Source organism: Elephantulus edwardii, unplaced genomic scaffold, assembly GCF_000299155.1.
Source record: "Elephantulus edwardii isolate Elephantulus edwardi_28Jun2011 unplaced genomic scaffold, EleEdw1.0 scaffold00010, whole genome shotgun sequence".
Lineage (NCBI taxonomy): Eukaryota > Metazoa > Chordata > Mammalia > Macroscelidea > Macroscelididae > Elephantulus > Elephantulus edwardii.
This window is the reverse complement of record NW_006399760.1, coordinates 9,160,264-9,177,458: the sequence shown is the minus strand read 5'-3', so window position 1 is coordinate 9,177,458 and position 17,195 is coordinate 9,160,264. Positions and strand designations below refer to the sequence as shown.

Here is a 17,195-nt window from a genome sequence, read left to right as displayed (position 1 = left end):
GTTATATAGTTATAGCTAATAAAGGCATTGCCACTGAAATCTGCCAGATTTCAGTGCTCCAATATTTAAAACTTTTGGTCATGAAAATACTAATGTCATAATAGTGGTAACATATTGTTGAAATAACTAGTTTAAAGGAGTGGCATCCACTTCCTAAACAACATGCCTTTGGAAACTCTATGAACTTTGATAAATGTTAATAGTTGTAGAGGGGCTTCAGGCCTTTTGTTCATAGGGTCGCTATGAGTCATGTTCAACTCGAAGGCAATCAACAGCAACAATTTAAAATTGGTTTCATTCTATGCTTCCTTTCAATTAAGTTCATTTTATTTCAAAATGTCTGAATTGAATTGATGAACATGCAAGAATTATCTTGATATAAGTAGAACATTCATAGACTCAACAATGAAAATAAGAACTTAATCGGTTTGAGATAAATTCTAAATATTGGAACTCTATTCCCAGACCCTCTTGACATTTTCACAGAAGCCTGGGAATTAAAAGAATATGTTCTTTATAGTGGATGTAAATACCAGAATTGATTATTTTTCATATTCTAACATCATGTGATTTACTATTAAGAAAATCTGAAAATACAGAAATGAGAGATGTAAGGAAAAATAACTTGAATCCTTAAAACAGGCCTACCCAACTAGTTTTTTCATTTAGATTAATTTCAAGGTGAAATTAAAGAATGCAAATATATTAACCAATTTTTACCTTGTAGGAACACCAGCAGGCAAAATCAACTCCCCAGTCATGTAAGTGGAGTTCAACATTTCCAACAGCATGTGCTAGATCAAAGCCCACAAAACAACCCTGGGGAAAAGCAGAGGCATGTTTCAGATGTTCTTAATGATTACAGATAGCTAATACAAATAGCTTTAGGAAGATATTTGACAGTCTGCTATACATGCATACGATGCACTATTTTAGGCATTGGTTTGCAGAGTGAACCAGGCAACTCTCCTTACTCCCCAAGTCAAAGAGTTTCCATAATACTTCCACAGCATGGTGTCTTTTTCCAAAGACTGACTCTTCTTTATAGGATGCCCGAAATATGTGAGATGTAACTTCTCTATTCTTGTCTCTAATGAGCAGCTGTGAGGAAATTTACAAAACATGCATTCTTTGCCTTTTCCTTAGTGTTGACATTTGCTCTAATAGTGTGAAGTGTGAAAACTCTTACACCTCAGCTCAAATCAGGCCAGTGGCATCAAATTGTACTGGGGACACCAGCAGTCTAAAACAAAACCAAACAAATGTTTTACTTAAGAATGCTTCTTCTAAAGCTGTAAAAATTGCTTAGTTCTCATATTTTTTTCTTCATACTCCATATGGGAAGCACTTATAAAACATTTGGCTGCATTTCAGGTAGAATGGTCATCTTAAAGTACGACACTTGCACAGTTATTTTAGTTATGAACTGAACTAGCCATTTTTCATGATAGGAAAGAAGAACTGAAACTAAAAAAGAATCTGGAAGCCTTAGTGGTTCAATCCACAGGAAGTTATTCATCTAACCCAAAGTCCAGGCCTCTTCAGCCATTTGAATCAGCCAGTGGGCCTTTGAGAGAGATATGCACCATCTCTTCCCATGTAAGTTATATAGCCTTTGAAAACCTGCCCGAGGGTCAACTCTGAGTCAATTCTGACTTAACAACAATGAGAGTAAGTTTTAAGTAAATGACAAGCAAGCATTATTCAAAATCAAGCATTTGAGATTTTTTTAAATAAAATGTTTCAAAGGAAACAACATTTTGTAATCTTTGTCAGTGGTAAAATTAAAATCTCCAAGAGAAAATTAGAATTGCAGAAAACTTGCAACCACTTCCATGAATATAGCTACTTCCCAGCACCTTCTCATGCATGGATAAGTTTGTGTCTTAACAAAAGATAATTTTCATATCACAGAATGAAATATATCAATATTTGGAAAATCTGCATAACTCATACACTAACTTAAGCCCAGCCCGGATCAGATACTAACCACATCAAGTCTTAACCCCGCTGGAAACATGTGAATGAACTAAACTGAGTCTAACATGATCCACCTACCCGAGTATTTCCTGGACCTTGAGTCCCCAGTATGAATTATATTTAAACTATTATTATTTTTTAAGCACCAAGTTTAGGATGATTTATTACACAGAATTCTTAGGACAAGCGTTAATTGATACATGTATTCAGTCCCCAAAAGGAAAGAACTTACATTTGAAACTACATTATTGTTCTTCTTATATTAGTGCTATCAAATTGCAACTCATATCAACTCCAAGAACAACATAGCTAAACCTTCCCTCTCCTGTGCCACCCTCACAATCTCTGACAAGCTCAAGACCAATGTTACAATCACTGTGTCAATCCATCCCTTGAGAGTCTTCATCTCTTTGTTCATTCACATTTCCAAGCATGTTGTCTTTTTTCCAAAGACTAGCCTTTCCTGACAACATACCCAAAGTAAGTGAGAAAAAAGTGTCACCATCCTCACCTCTAAATAGCACCCTTGGAAGCAATTTATGTAGTCCTAGAAACTGAAGCTGTCATTCCACTGAGGGGAATGTACATTTCATACACACACACACACACACACACACACACACACACACACACACTATTAAACCCAAAAGATGCAAGGTGCCAATTAATTAAACATTCTATTGCAATGAAGTAAGTTGTGACTTATGACAAACCCACATGTCATAAGACCAGTGATCTAACCCCCCAGCTCAAACCAATGTGTTAGGTGAGAACTGAGCTCAGGTAGACTTTTGTTGGCTGTAATTTTCACAGAAGCAGATTACAAGAACTTCCTCTCACAGGAACCTCTGGGTGGGATCAAATTAACAACCTTTAGGTTAGTAAAAATTTGGAGTTTGTTTTTGCCACTCAAGGGACATAGTTATTGTTTCAGTCTTCCTTAGGCCTCGTGTTATTAGAATAAAATTAATTTCAGTGTAAATCTATGCTTAAAGTTGCATACTTTTGGGATATCTCCTTTATATCAGCCTGCTCTTTTATGTGATACTTAATTTTTTTGAAGTTTCTGACCCAATGATAGAAGAATAAATTCATTTAAGGAGAGATTGTTATAGTTATTTTCAACTTCATGTAGTCTTTTTTTAAAAAATACATATAAACTTTATACTTAAGAGTCTAAAGTCTCTCCAACCCTAATTCTTTTCTGTCTTTCTGAGTTACTTTCTTATCGTATGATATCAATGAATTTGTGTTCTATTTAGTAGAACTCACACAATTTTAGTTTAGGAAAAACTCTAAATCTTTGTTTCTACTAAATTTCCAGAAGAATGGCCTGGAGTAATGAATATGTATTATCCAAAATAGACCCAAATGCTAGTTTTCAAATTTAATGTTTTACCATAAAAATTATGTAACTTAGTATATTTACATTTTAAAATAAATTTTATTTAATATATAATGATTCATTCCACTTTAAAAGAAATACATGCATGAAGATTAATTTTAAAATAAGTAAGTTAGCCTTTTATAGGGATGATAGCTCACTTTGCAAAGTATTCTACCACTGGCTTCTTCCTTGTCAGTGTACTAAATGCACAATTTATAATTTAGATACATTACCATTTTAGATTTCCTGTAACTCTGAGAGAATACCTACCTGTTCTCTGGTGCATTCTCACACGTGGATGAGTTTGAGTCTTAACAAAGATGAGTTTTGTTAGTGTGTGAATTACTCTGTTGACACTTTTTTTAAACTAATCATTTGGCAATAGGGCTTACAAATTTCCCAAAAATTCTTTCTTTCACATTATAGTAACAGAAATAAGAGCAGGTGCAACTAAATCTATATTGCCCCTAAAGCTGTTCTCATCATAACATATTTTTTTAAAAAAATTCAAAATCAAACTCATTTCCATAAAATTGGAAATAACTCACAGTAGAATCTCCAAGGAGTTTTATGAAGCTGTAAATCACATGTGAGGAGATTGTCTATCTTTTCATTTTGGATCCACTTATAGGTTTATGACCATCAGAAAGATGTGTACCTTTATGTTAGCAATGTAACTCTCTAACAAAAACACCTCTGGTATGCTGTATCAGTAGTACAGAAATAATTTTGTGGATAGAGTAGGGGAAGTATAGATTTATGTTTACTTGTTGTGATTTTCTGCCTCTGAAAACATGCTAGAGACTCAACTACAGGTAGATCTTGACTCGAGAGTGAATGACAACAATAACAACTTTCTCTCTCTCTCTCCCTGTCTCTCTCTCTCTCTCACACACTCACACAAGTATACACATAATAATAATAAGAAGTTACTGTAACACAAATTATATTATGGTAGGTGTTATTATTGGTGTTACACGGATCTTAGCTGAAAGCAGAGAAAACCAGAAAGATTTATATCTGTGTTTTATTGACTTTGCAAAGGCATTTGATTGTGTGAATCAGTTATCTTTATATGTAGTAATTATTGCAAATAAAGATTACCTTGCTGTTGTTGTTATGTGCTGTGAAGTCACCTGTGACTCAGCAACAATATGAACAGCACCTCTGAAGCCTGTCTTGTCCTGAGCCGGTCTCATTGACTCCAACACACAAACCCCCATCACTCTAGTTACTGTATCAATCCATCTCATCTGAGGTCTTCCTTTGCTTTGCTGTCCCTCTACCCTTCCAAGCATGATGTCCTTCTCCAGAGATTGGACCCTCCTGGCCACGTGCCCAAAGCATGTGATACAGAGCTTGAAAATCCTAGCCTCCAAGAAGAAACTTGATTTTACCCTCTGTAAGACAGACCTATTTGGTTTTTTTGGCAATCCACGGTATTTTCAAGACTCTCGAGCACCACAATTCAATGGCATCAATTCTTCTTCTGTCATCTTTAGTCATTGTCCAGCTCTCTTATGCATAGCAAGTAATTGTGAAGACCATGACCCGGATCAGGTGCACCTTAGTCTCTAGACTGACTTAGAAAATATTCAGAAGAATGGAAAGCCCAGAAAACTTAATTGTGCTCATGTGAAATCTATATGGAGAGACCAATAATCTACCGTCTAGACAGAACAAGGAAATACAGAATTAGGAAGGGTGTACATTAGGATTATATCATTTCTTCATATCTATTCGATCTGTATGCTGAGCAAATCATTTGACAAATTTGACTCTGTGAAGAAGACTGTTGTATCTGGACTGAAGATAGACTCATTAACAACTATTATGGAGATGACACAACTTGGTTAACTGAAAGTGAAGACTTGAAAGACTTGCTGCAGAAGGTCAAAGCCTTCAATATGGATTGCATATCAACATCAAGAAAATTAAAATCTTCACCACTGGAACAATAGGCAATGTTAAGATGGAGAGAGAAAATATTTAAATTGGCTTGGAGTCATAATTAACACTCAAGGTATCAGCCATCAACAAAAAAACAAAAGACGTTGCATTTGCAAAGTATGCTGTTAAGGACCTCTCCAAAGTGCTAAAGAACAATGATGTAAATGTAAAGAGTAAGGTGTGCCTGATTGAAGCCATGGTTTTTCTCTTTACCTCCTGTGGAAAGTTGGCCAATCAGTAAGGTTGACAGAAGAATCAGTTGTGTTTTTGCAAAAGAGTACTGACTATCCCACAGACCGTCAAATAGTCAAATATGTTCTGGAAAAAAGGCAACCATGGTGTTCCCTAAGTGCTCCAAGGATGATGAAACCTCTCACATACTTTGATCGTGGTGTCAGAAGGTGCCAACACTTAGAAAATTACATCATGCTTGGAAAGGTGGAGGGTCAGAGAAAGAGAGGGAAATCCCCAACAAGACAGACTGACACAGGACAGTAACAACACTTTCGAGCATATCAGAAAGCATGCGGTTAGCACAGAACAAGTCACGGTTCAGATCTGCTGTTCATAGAGTCCCTGTGAGTCATAGTTAACTCAACAACACCTAACGATAACATAAGAAAAATTTAGGATTATTATATAAGGAAGAAAATTCAATTAGTCCCCTTCAAAATTTAAAAGTTATAAAACATCTTCAAATTTTGCAAAATAATGTTTATGCTTAATAGAAATGCATATATCTATTTGCCTTTTAAGATTCACTTTTTTTCTCCCTAAGATTCACTTGTAATAAGAAATTTCAGCAGGAGGAAAAGTCACTTAATTTCGAATTTGAAAATTGTGTTTCTCTCATCCACAGTTTAATTAAAGCAAGAATTTTATGAAGTGATAACTGAAATTTTTTATCATAAACCTTTTATAACTAACCTTTACTTAAAAAACTCATGAAATAAAAGAAGTAGTGCTTTTATTATTAATTATTTATAAAGAACGGCACATTGAAGAAACCACAGAATTTTACATATTGTACCCTGTTATTAAAAGGCCTGTGGCCAAATCCATGGAACCACATAAAAAAGAATTTGTGGCTTCCCCACTGTGTTTTATTGTATGCACAATTCTTTTATGGTTAACAGAAAGTATAAATTATTAAAATGTGACTATTTTGGGGCTAAGAGCCAAAGATAGAAAAGTTGAATAATTCCATAAAGTGAATGTTACAAACTTACCACTAGATGGCAGCAGCTTAACAATAAAAAAGTTCTCTAAAATTTCTTTACAACAATCCAGTTAAATATTTTTGCTTATTTTTATGTCTAATTGCAGCATAATATGAAAAAAGGGGCAGCAAAAAAAGCCCCCTCATTGTCACTAAGTAGGAACCAACTCATAGCTGACTGTCCCCCAGGGGTTTAGAGACTTTAATCACACAGAGGTGCATACCCATCTTTCTCCCATGAAACAGTGAGTGAGTGAATTCCAACTTTCAGCGAAGGCCACCTTTGGGTTAGCACAACTCTCTATGCCACCAGAGCTCCCTTAGTATGATATGAGTAAGGGGAGATAGAAACTTCAAACTTGAGTGCCTATGTTAGACAATTTTTAACAAATATTAGCAGCAGACTTTTATCAGAACTTTCCCAGAAATACACACAGTTATTTTGACACCACCACACCAGTAATGCAATGTTGAGCTTCTGTCACATCTTGTTTATAGTCAAATCCTCCAACTATCGCAGTGCCTTCTAATCATTCCTTCAATGAATTCCCTGTGCTATCTATCACTAGAGTGAGATCTCTGAACCAAACATCTCAATTATTAGTTCTCATTATTCCTTTCAAAGAGCTCCTATTAACTTCAGAACATAACTCATACTCTTTGATACATTTATTAAAAACCTTTGTGACCTGATCTCTTCCAGCTTTTCTGTCTCAAGTACCCTAAAACTATATCACTTTTTAAAAAAAATGAATTTTAATGAAAGTTTACAGAGACTTAGGGTTTCCACTCATTAATTTTTGCACTTTTTTCCCTACCCACCCTGTCCCCCAATTCACTCTTCTCCTTGGAAAGAAAAAGAAAAACTCATTGTTATGCAATCCCTACCCTCCACCCCCAAGTCCACTCCACTATACAGCCTTCAATCTGGACTTCTGTAATGACAAGAATACCCATTCATATGTCTCTTTTAAACACTTCTCTCCCTCATCTGTTATATCATTATTTTTATAACCTTTTCCTTTCACTGAGCAATTTCTTTTCATATCATTTGCCTGATGAGCTCACTTTCAAATCACAAGATGACTTCCATGAGAAGATTCCTTCCCCCAGCTCTAGTGGTTAACCTGTTGTTTTGCAGAGAATCCATTTGCTTTATACATAACCTTTCTGGTTTTGTAGTTCCCAGGAAGTGACTGAGTGGGATTATGCAAATAAGATGTGTGAAACTCTTACTGGCACTGGAGAACTATGCATATAAAATGCCAGAAGATGTATCAGCACAGAGATTGGTCATTTTGCCATTTTATTAGGCTCACTTATTTTGGGCATGTTATGAGATATCAGACATTGGGGAAAAGATATTATGCTTGGAAAAGTGGAGGGTCAGTAAATAAACAAGAGTAATATTCTTAAAATGCATCAACACAGTGACTGTAACAATGGCTCCTAGTATGTCAGAGATGATGAGGATGGCACAAGATAGGGCAAAGTTTCTATCCATTATTAAGAGGATTGCTAAAAGTCGTGATAGACTAGATGCCACCTAACAATAGCAGGTAAGTTTAATAAGAGTCAATCTCACAACTTGAGAGAGGGACCCTGCTATTATGAAAAAGAACTAGAATCAGAGTTGTGTCTTTTAGATTCAGGATCCCTGTGCTGAGAATTTCTTGTATCCAGAAGACAACTAGAGAGGTGTAGTACTGGAGGCAGCAATAGCTCAGGCAGGACCAGCAGGTGGCAGCAGAGGATTCATGGGTTCTCTAATGGTTTGGTATTTAAAAGCTCTGGATTGATTGGCAGCATCATGATAGATAGATAGATGGTGAAGAGATATTGAAATTGTTAACAGCTTCAGCTTGCTTGGTTCCACAATCAACACTCTTGGCACCAGCAGTCAGTAAATGAAAAAAAACAAATTGCATTGGAAAGTCTACTGTTAGGGGCCTTTACAGAGTACTAAAGAGCAACAAACAATGTCCGTCTGCAGACTAAGGTGCACCTGATTCAGGTTGTGGTCTTGACAATCACTTGCTATGCATCAGAAAGCTGAACAATGACTAGGGATGACAGGAGGAGAATTGATGCATTTGAGCTGTGGTGCTGGAGAAGAGTATTGAATGTACCATGGACTGCTAGGAAAACAAACGGGTTTGTCCTATACAGGGTGAAACCAGGTTGCTCCTTGGAGGCAAAGATTCTGAAGCTCTGTCTGACATAGTTTTGACATGTTGCAAGTAGGGACCAGTCCTGGGAGAGGGACATCATGCATGGGAGTGTGGAGGGACAGATCAAGAGAAGAAGACCTTCAATGAGATAAATTGACTCAGTGACCAGGTTAATGGGGGAAGGTTTATCAGAGACAATAAGGTTGGCACAGGATAGAGCAAGGTTTAGGACTATTATACATAGGGTTGCTTGAGTCCCAAGCAACTTGATAGCACATAACAACTAACTAGAAAATTTGGCAGTTCCTACCATGGTGAATAATGCTGCTATGAACATTGGTGTACAAATCTCAGTTTGTGCCTCAGTTCTCATATTCTCAGGGTATATTCCAAGTAGTGGAATAGATGGGTCATATGGAATTTCTATGTTCGGCTTTTCGAGGAAGCGTCAAACTGCCTTCCAGAATGGTTGCACCATTTTACAATCCCACCAACAATGTGTAAGAGTTCCTTTCTCACTACATCCTCTCCGGCATCTATTACTTGCTTCCCTGCTAACATGGAAACAGTCCAAATGCCCAATCACAAATGAATGGATAGAGAAGTTATGGTACATTCACACAATGAAATACTATGTATCATACAGAAGCAATAACGTAAATTATTACCTAACTTGGGATGGACTGGAGAGCATTATGCTGCGTGAACTAACTCAGTCCCGTAAGGATAAATATTGTATAAAACCATTATTGTAGAATGAGTATAAGGATCCAGGAGGGGTGGGAGAGTCTGGAAGCAGACGGATGTGGATGTGCAGGGGGGAAGAGGGATTAATCATTGGGTTTTACAATTTGATGGATGGGGGTGTGGAAAATGGAAAGAATTTCTTCAAATTTGTATTTGAATTTTGTAAATAAACTAGTTGTTGTTGTAAAGTGCCATCGAGTTTCGGGCGACTCATAGCGACCCTGTTAAGGAGAGTCCTCAACACTTGGGTGTCTTTCATCCTCTCTCTAGGTTTACAGGATTTCTGGAGGCAAGCTGTTATGGAAGTGGATGCCACTCCTCCTTCCAAGCTTGTTTTAATCGCGGAGCTCCACCCCACCCCACTCTCTGTTTGCATTGGGTAACCAACGATTAACACATTTGACACATCATTGTTACAGTGTACAGCCTCACAGCAACCACAAGTTACCACTGTACGGCAACTTCGGCAACTTGTCCACCAGGCCTATACGACTTACACTAGTAGAAAATTTTTAAAAAGCACAGAACGCCACCATTAAAAAGAGAGAAAATTTGGCAGCTCCAACTCACTAGCTACTTCTGTTTGTTTTGTTTTTAAAAATTAACTTTCAATTGTGATTTGAGTAATAGATGAAAGAGCAAATAATATATATTCTTTTTTCATGACATTGATTATGTCTCTACTTTGTTACAGTACCCTTCCCAGTTCTATTTCATGCTTCCTTTTGCCCATCTATCCTGTTCCTTAGTGGTAAGGAGTTGTGCTGTCAACCCAAAGGCATGTAGTTCAAATATGCCTGCTGTTCCTTGGAAGAAAGATGAACAATCTCCTCCCTGTCATTAACTGCCTCTGAAAACTTGTTGGAGGGTCAGCTATGAGTCGGTTCTGACTAGATAGTGCATAATTACTAGCCACTTAAGGAGTGAAAGATGTGGCAGTCTGAATTCATAAATATTACAGTTTTGGAAACTCTATAGGGTAGTTTTCTTCTGTCCAATGGGATTGTTATGAATTAGAATCAATCCAGGGATAATAGCATGAAGTAAACACTTCATGGTTCAAAATCAGGAAGGGAGTAGACCAGAGATGCTTCCCATCTCCATACCTTTTCAATCTATATGGGGAACAGATCGTTTGGGAGGCTGGACTTTATGAGGAGGAATGCGGCATCAGGATTGGAGAAAGATTCATCAACAATCTGCATTATGCAGATTATACAAACTTGTTTGCAGAAATTGAAGAGGACTTAAAGCATTTGCTGTAAAAGATCAAGGACTACAGTTGTCAACAAGGATCAAAGCTCAAAATCAGAAAAATAAAGATTCTCACCACTGCACCGATTCGCAGCAAGATGATAGATGGAGAAGAGATGGAGATTGTTGATAACTTCAGCTTGCTTAGTTCCATAATCAACACACTTGGCACCAGCAGTCAATAAATCAAAAGGTCAATTGTGTTAGGAAAATCTCCTGTTATGATCCTCTCCAGAATGCTAAGGAGCACTGATGTCAGTCTAGAGACTAAGGTGTGCCCAATCTAGGCTGATTCAGGTCTTTGCAATTACTTACTATGCATCAGAGACAATGAATAGGTATGATAGAGGAAAAATCAATGTTTTTGAGATATAGTGCTAGAAAAGAACACTGAATATAGCATGAACTGCCAAGAGAGCAATCATATCTGTCCTGAAGGAGGGAAATCAAGTTGCTCCTTGGAGACAAGGATTCTGAAGTTCCATCTCACACACTTTGGGAAAGACATCATGCTTGGAAGGGTGGTGGGCCAGCAAAGGAGACAGAGACTCTGGATGAAATGGATTGACACAGTAACTGTAGTGATGAGGCTAGGCGTGTTGGAGACAATGAGATTGGCACATGATAGGGCAGACTTCAGAGCTTTTGTGCATAGGGTCACTGTGAGTCACAGGCAACTTGATGTCACATAACAACAACCACTTTCCTATTAAACACCATAAGCGTGAGTACTTCTTTGAGTTTTGTGTGGTTATTGCAATGGTTTATCTGTTTCAACAGAGAAGTGGAGAGTGCTATGAACTATCAATCATTTGGTATCAGAACAGGTAAAATGTTTGGAGCATGGGCATATGTTTGCTTACTTTTTCATTCTGCCCTTCTTTGCGAGTTAGAGTGCTTCTGCAACACCATTTAACATGTGTGAACAACTAGGTTATTGTTCCCAGTTCAGTCAAACAGCAGTTGAGATGTTGTGTTACCATGAAGGTATTGTCTTGATATTATTACCTAACACCAAGTCACATAGATTACCCTCAGTTAGGCAATTTTCTGCACCAAATTACTCTAAAGGCTTAACAATAAATTCTTCAATGAGAGCATTTTCTGATAGCACTGTAACTAGCCCACTGGTTGGCCAATGCGTATTAGATTTATCAGTAATCCCACCCTACTCTAAGAGCCAAATTATTAAAATAGATAAATCTGTCAAAAAAATAAAAGAAAAACGAAAACTCAAACATCAAAAAAATCCCGACTCTATCTCATTGTTGTAGAGTTGACTTATAACTGACTCTTTAGTGGATTTCTGCTGCAAATCTTCCTGGAGGAGATCACTCATATTGCTCCAGCAGAGCTACTTGGGGATTCAAACTGCTTTTGGGTTAGCAAGGCAACCGCTTATAGCCGATGCTGCCAAAGCGTCTTTCTTTAAAGAAAGAAATAAGGAAGACAAGGAGATATCTTTACTGAGAGATTTCCTATTGGTTCTGTTCCACTGGAGAACCCAAGTACTCCAGCCAGTTCCCTCTCTTATTTTACAACTTTCTCTCCTAAAACAATTACCTGGTCTTACTGTCTCCTATTCTCACACAAAAATACCTCAAATAGCTTTTGAGTAAATAAGCAAATGAATGAACAAATAAAAAGTCATGCAATTGTCAACATATGTTTGCAAAGCCGACTTTAAATTTTAAAAAGAAAGTTATTTGAAGTTCTTAATTTCAGTTAATAATTTATTGCATATGCTATTTATTCAGAGTTGGTATCTTTTAAGATATGTTTAAGACAAATAACGGGTTGAGGTATTTTCAAACTCGCTGTCGATAAAACAAGAAGTGTCATGTGTTTCTGTTCTTAATATTATCACTCAATATTAGGAATTTTTTTTCTTCTGATTGGTATAGTAATATGAAGCATGCATTTTTGCTGGAGTTTCCAAGTAAAGAGCCAGTTCATTGTCTTTGACTGGTCATTATTTGTCTATTTGTTAAAACATGGCATACATTGGTTTGACTTATTTTACCCTACCAGGGAGGTTTTTGTTGCAAGGGGGCACCAGTCCTTGGACAGGGACATCATGCTTGGGAAGGTGGAGGGACAACACAGGAGAGGAACACCCTCAATGAGATGGATTGATTCAGTGACTGGGATAATGGGGTAGGTGTGTCAGAGACAATAAGATTGACATAGAATAGAGCAGGTTTTTTAGGGCTGTTGTACATCAGGTTGCTATGAGTCCCAGGCGACTTCATGGCACATAACAACAACAACAATAGGGAGCTTCTAGCCTAGTGGCAAGAAAGCTGCAATGCAATCCTGAAAGCACACGGTTTGAGGCCACTGGCTGCTCTGAGGGACAATGATGGGCAATGTCTGCCCGAGCAATTAAATTACTGCCTCTGAAAACCCACCAGAGGGTCAGCTATAGGTCACTTCTGACTCAATTATCCACAACAACTATAGCATTGAAATCCTGGTAAATTACTGTTTTATGATGTAATAGTCTTTGGACTGATGATTATTTTTTATACTTCTTCAAAATCATATTATGAGTGATGAAAATCAATAGGAAGCCAATTTGGTATGGAAAAAATGGTAATTATATAAGATAAAAAATATTTGTGGTAGTGTACAAGGCTGATATTAAACTAGAACTTTTTTCTTCCTGTTATGCACATTTGAATAGACTATCAAAAAAATAAAATAGTTTAAGGTATGTAAATTTATGCTTTCATGGTCCATTGTTCCAGCCCCCATTGTTCCCTGAAGAACCCTCAGGGCATGTCAGCCAGCTAGCACAGGGCTCTTCGTGGAGACCTGCCTTTGCTTACTCTTGGTGGGTGATGGTCCAGACTCTTGTGGCTGAGACGATGCACTGATATCATGGAGGATGAATTTTAAGCACCCATCTGCCCCTCCAAATCTGGTAATGAACCTAGACCACATTCCCATGCAGTAACCTCCTTGTGATTGATTATAAGAATGTTTAACATAGTACAATGAAGTATTTAGTTATCCTGAATTGCACTCCTGTCTTGATACAAAAGTCATAGGGTATAATATAAAAACTGAAATTACAAATGCCATATGAGTCATATGGGCAATAGTACCATAAAAAAGAAAAAGTACATAGTATTTTTGAGGATAGACTGCTAAGAGAACAAACAGGTTTGTCCTGAAGAGGGTGAAGTTGGACTGTTCCTTAGAGTCAAGGAATCTGAAGTTTTGTCTAACATACTTTGGGCAAGTTGTAAGGAGGGACTGGTCCTTTGAGAAGGACATCCATCGTGTTTGGGAGAATGGAGGAGAGGAAGACCCTCGATGAGATGGAGTGATTCTGTGATTGGGGTGGTGGGAATGAGTGTGTTGGAGATGACGAGGTTGGCACAGGATAGAGCAGTGTTTAGGGCTCTTGTACATCGGGTAGCTATGAGTCGCAAGCGACTCAATGGCATGTAACAACAATGAAAAAAAATGAGTGTGTGTGTGTGTGTGTGTGTGTGTGTGTGTGTGTGTGTGTGTGTAGATGTACAATTCTGCATAGGTGCTGAATGGACTAATAATAAGAAGCTGACTAACAAAGTCTTTTCTTGAGATTTCCCAAGTCAGCTCATTACTCCAGAGTGGCTGATACTGAGTGAGAATAGGAACAGAAATAGAAAAGAAGATGAGGAAATTGGTAAACTTTGCTGCCATAGTCTTGGCATCTGACTTCCAGAAAATCTTTCAAGTACTGTGATTCAAAAGCATGTGCAGATGGGAAGATTTTTAAAAACAAACAAAAAACTTGAAGTGGAACAGAAAACATTTCCTTTTTTTACAGTCTGTCATTTATACGCTAAATTTAAAATTCTAGTAATTGTTACTTTTATTGGAAATTTTAATTTAACAATTAAATTTATGCAGATGACACAATCCTGCTTGCTGAAACTGAGGAGAACCTGGAGTGCTTACTGCAGAAGGTCAAGGTTTGAAGCCTTAAATAAGGATTGAAGCTCAATATTAAGAAAACAAATATTTTCACCACTGGACCAACTGGCAGCATTATGATGGATGATGAAGAGATTGAGATAGTTAACAGTTTTAGTTTGCTTGGCTCCACAATCAACATTCTTGGTAACAGCAGCCAGGAAATCAAGAGATAAATTGTATTTGGAAAGTCAGTTGTCAGGAATCTCTCCAAAGTACTGAAGAGCAACAACATCAGGCTGGAGACTAAGGTGCATCTGATCTAGGCCATAGTCTTCACAATTGTGTGCTATGCATCAGAGAGCTGGACAGTGACTAGGTATGATAGAAAGAGAATTGATGCCTTTTAGCAGTGGTGCTGGAGAAGAGTATTAAATATACCATGGACTGCAAGGAGAACAAACAGGTTCACCTGGAGTCTGGTCCTTGGAGTCAAGGATTCTGAAGCTTCGTCTGACATAGTTTGGGCATGATGCAAGGAAGGACCAGTCCTTGGAGAGGGACATCATGCTTGGGAAGGTTGAGGGATAGTACAAGAGAAGAAGATCCTCTATGAGATGGATTGATTCAGTGATTGGGGTAATGGGATAAGGTGTGCCAGAGACAGTGATTTTGTCACAGGTTAGAGCAGGGTTTAGGACTCCTAGGGTCCTTAAGAGTTGCAAGAGACTCGACGGCACATAACAACAACAACAAGAAGTTTTCAAAAATCTTTGACATTTTCTCTCATCCATAGTTAGGAGCACACAGTAAACCTAATTTTATATAATATGTTAAATTTGTTTTGCTATCAATACATTTTATGTGTTACCATTTACTTCCAAAATTATTTAGTGTATCGTTCGTTTAATGCAGTGAAGAAATGAAGCAAAATCAAAACAATAAAAAAGAAAAGAAATATGCATTAAGTATTAAAAAATGAATTAACAGGAGAATATTTAGTAACCAGGTAGAATAAGAACAAAACCAATGCTAAACATTTTTCTCAATGTCTCTAGATGTCTCTCAGTCATTATAATCCAATGGCCATTAAATAAATCTCTTATAGTCTAGCAGTAAGGAGTTGCTCTGCCAACTCAAAGAAGAGCATTTCAAATCCACCAGCTGTTTTATGGGGAAAAATACTGACACTCTCTTTCCATGTAATTTATAGCATCTGAATATCCACAGGAGAATCAGCTGTGAGTTGATTCTGATCAATGTCACATACTATAACAGTGAGCCTCTTATAGATAATATACAAGACCAAAAGATAAATAATCAGCATATCTATTGAAGAAACACAAATACACATAATATTCTATCCAGGAAACACGGTACCTGAGAGTTAATTCCATATTGGAGCTCAATAGTAAACAGAAGTAAAAACAAGAAAAACTAAGAATATAGACAAGATTTTCCCTTAGACATATAATGAATTATCCTAGAATTGAGACATAATAACTTCAAATGCAACTCTTATCAATATATTATTTTTAAATGAAAGAATTTTAAGGAAAAATCATAATCACAAACAACCATTACCCAACCTAATATGTCAATCAAGCAAGACTACTATTTTGTTTAAGTGATTGGTGGTATTTATGTGCATTCTGAGATGTCAATAAGCTCTGATAATATGAAAACCTCTCAATAGGGAATTGGGAGCTTCAAATATACTTTTGAGTTTCCTGAGTTTACAGTGAGTTTAATTTTGAAAAATATGAAATCCACGGAAGGAATATTTTGAATTACAAAAGAGCCTTACATAAGGGTATACATAGAAATCAAGGGACTCACTGAATTATAAATGAATGCTTTCAATCTAGGGTTGGAATGAAATCTGAAAGAACATTTTTGCTAGTTGATTTTGTAACTCTCAACTCAAGAGTAACATAAAAGGTAAAAACAGGAATGATTTTGAAAGTTTTACATATGCAACAATTTATACACGTCAGGCTAATACAGATATTTATTATTCACTGACATAAAATGCTACCTCACACCCAATTTCCAGTCTGCTATACTATCATGGCTTGCAGGTAGCTTTGATCCTGGAAGGCATGCTACTAGTATTTCAAACACCATCAGGGCCACCTAAGATGGATAGATCAGACTAGGAAGGTGGTTGTTTTGTTATGCTGTTCAGTTGCTTGCAACTCATATAGAGCCTATCTATGTACAATAGCTCTGAATCCTGTTCTATCCTCAGCCAATCTCACTGTCTCTGATACACCTACCCCCTTTACTCTAATTACTGTTTCAATTCATCTTCCCCAGGGTCTTCTTCTCTTGCACAGTCCTTCCACTTTTCCAGGCTGATATCTGAGGGGACAGTATAATCCCCATTTTTTGAAAAAAACCCCATTAATACCAGAAACAGAAGCGGGCCATAAAATTTCTTAGCCTAAAGCAAACACAAATGCGCCAGGTAAAGTCTTATCAGTCCTTGCAAAGTACAGAATTAACTAGTGTCTACGGTTCACAAAAAGAGTAAAGGTGGGCAAAGTAGCCAGCCCATCAAAAGCCGACCCACATG

At 37.2% G+C, this 17,195-nt stretch overlaps 1 protein-coding gene across 1 annotated transcript in view; it reads right to left on the bottom strand.

Annotated features, from left to right (window-relative positions):
• The window catches only part of KYNU (kynureninase), a 204,108-nt gene that overhangs the window by 102,232 nt on the left and 84,681 nt on the right, over positions 1–17,195 (bottom strand). The window contains exon 8 of the mRNA XM_006880748.1: positions 721–819. Within this exon, the coding sequence (XP_006880810.1) occupies positions 721–819 (99 nt within the window). The remainder of the gene's footprint in view (positions 1–720; positions 820–17,195) is intronic.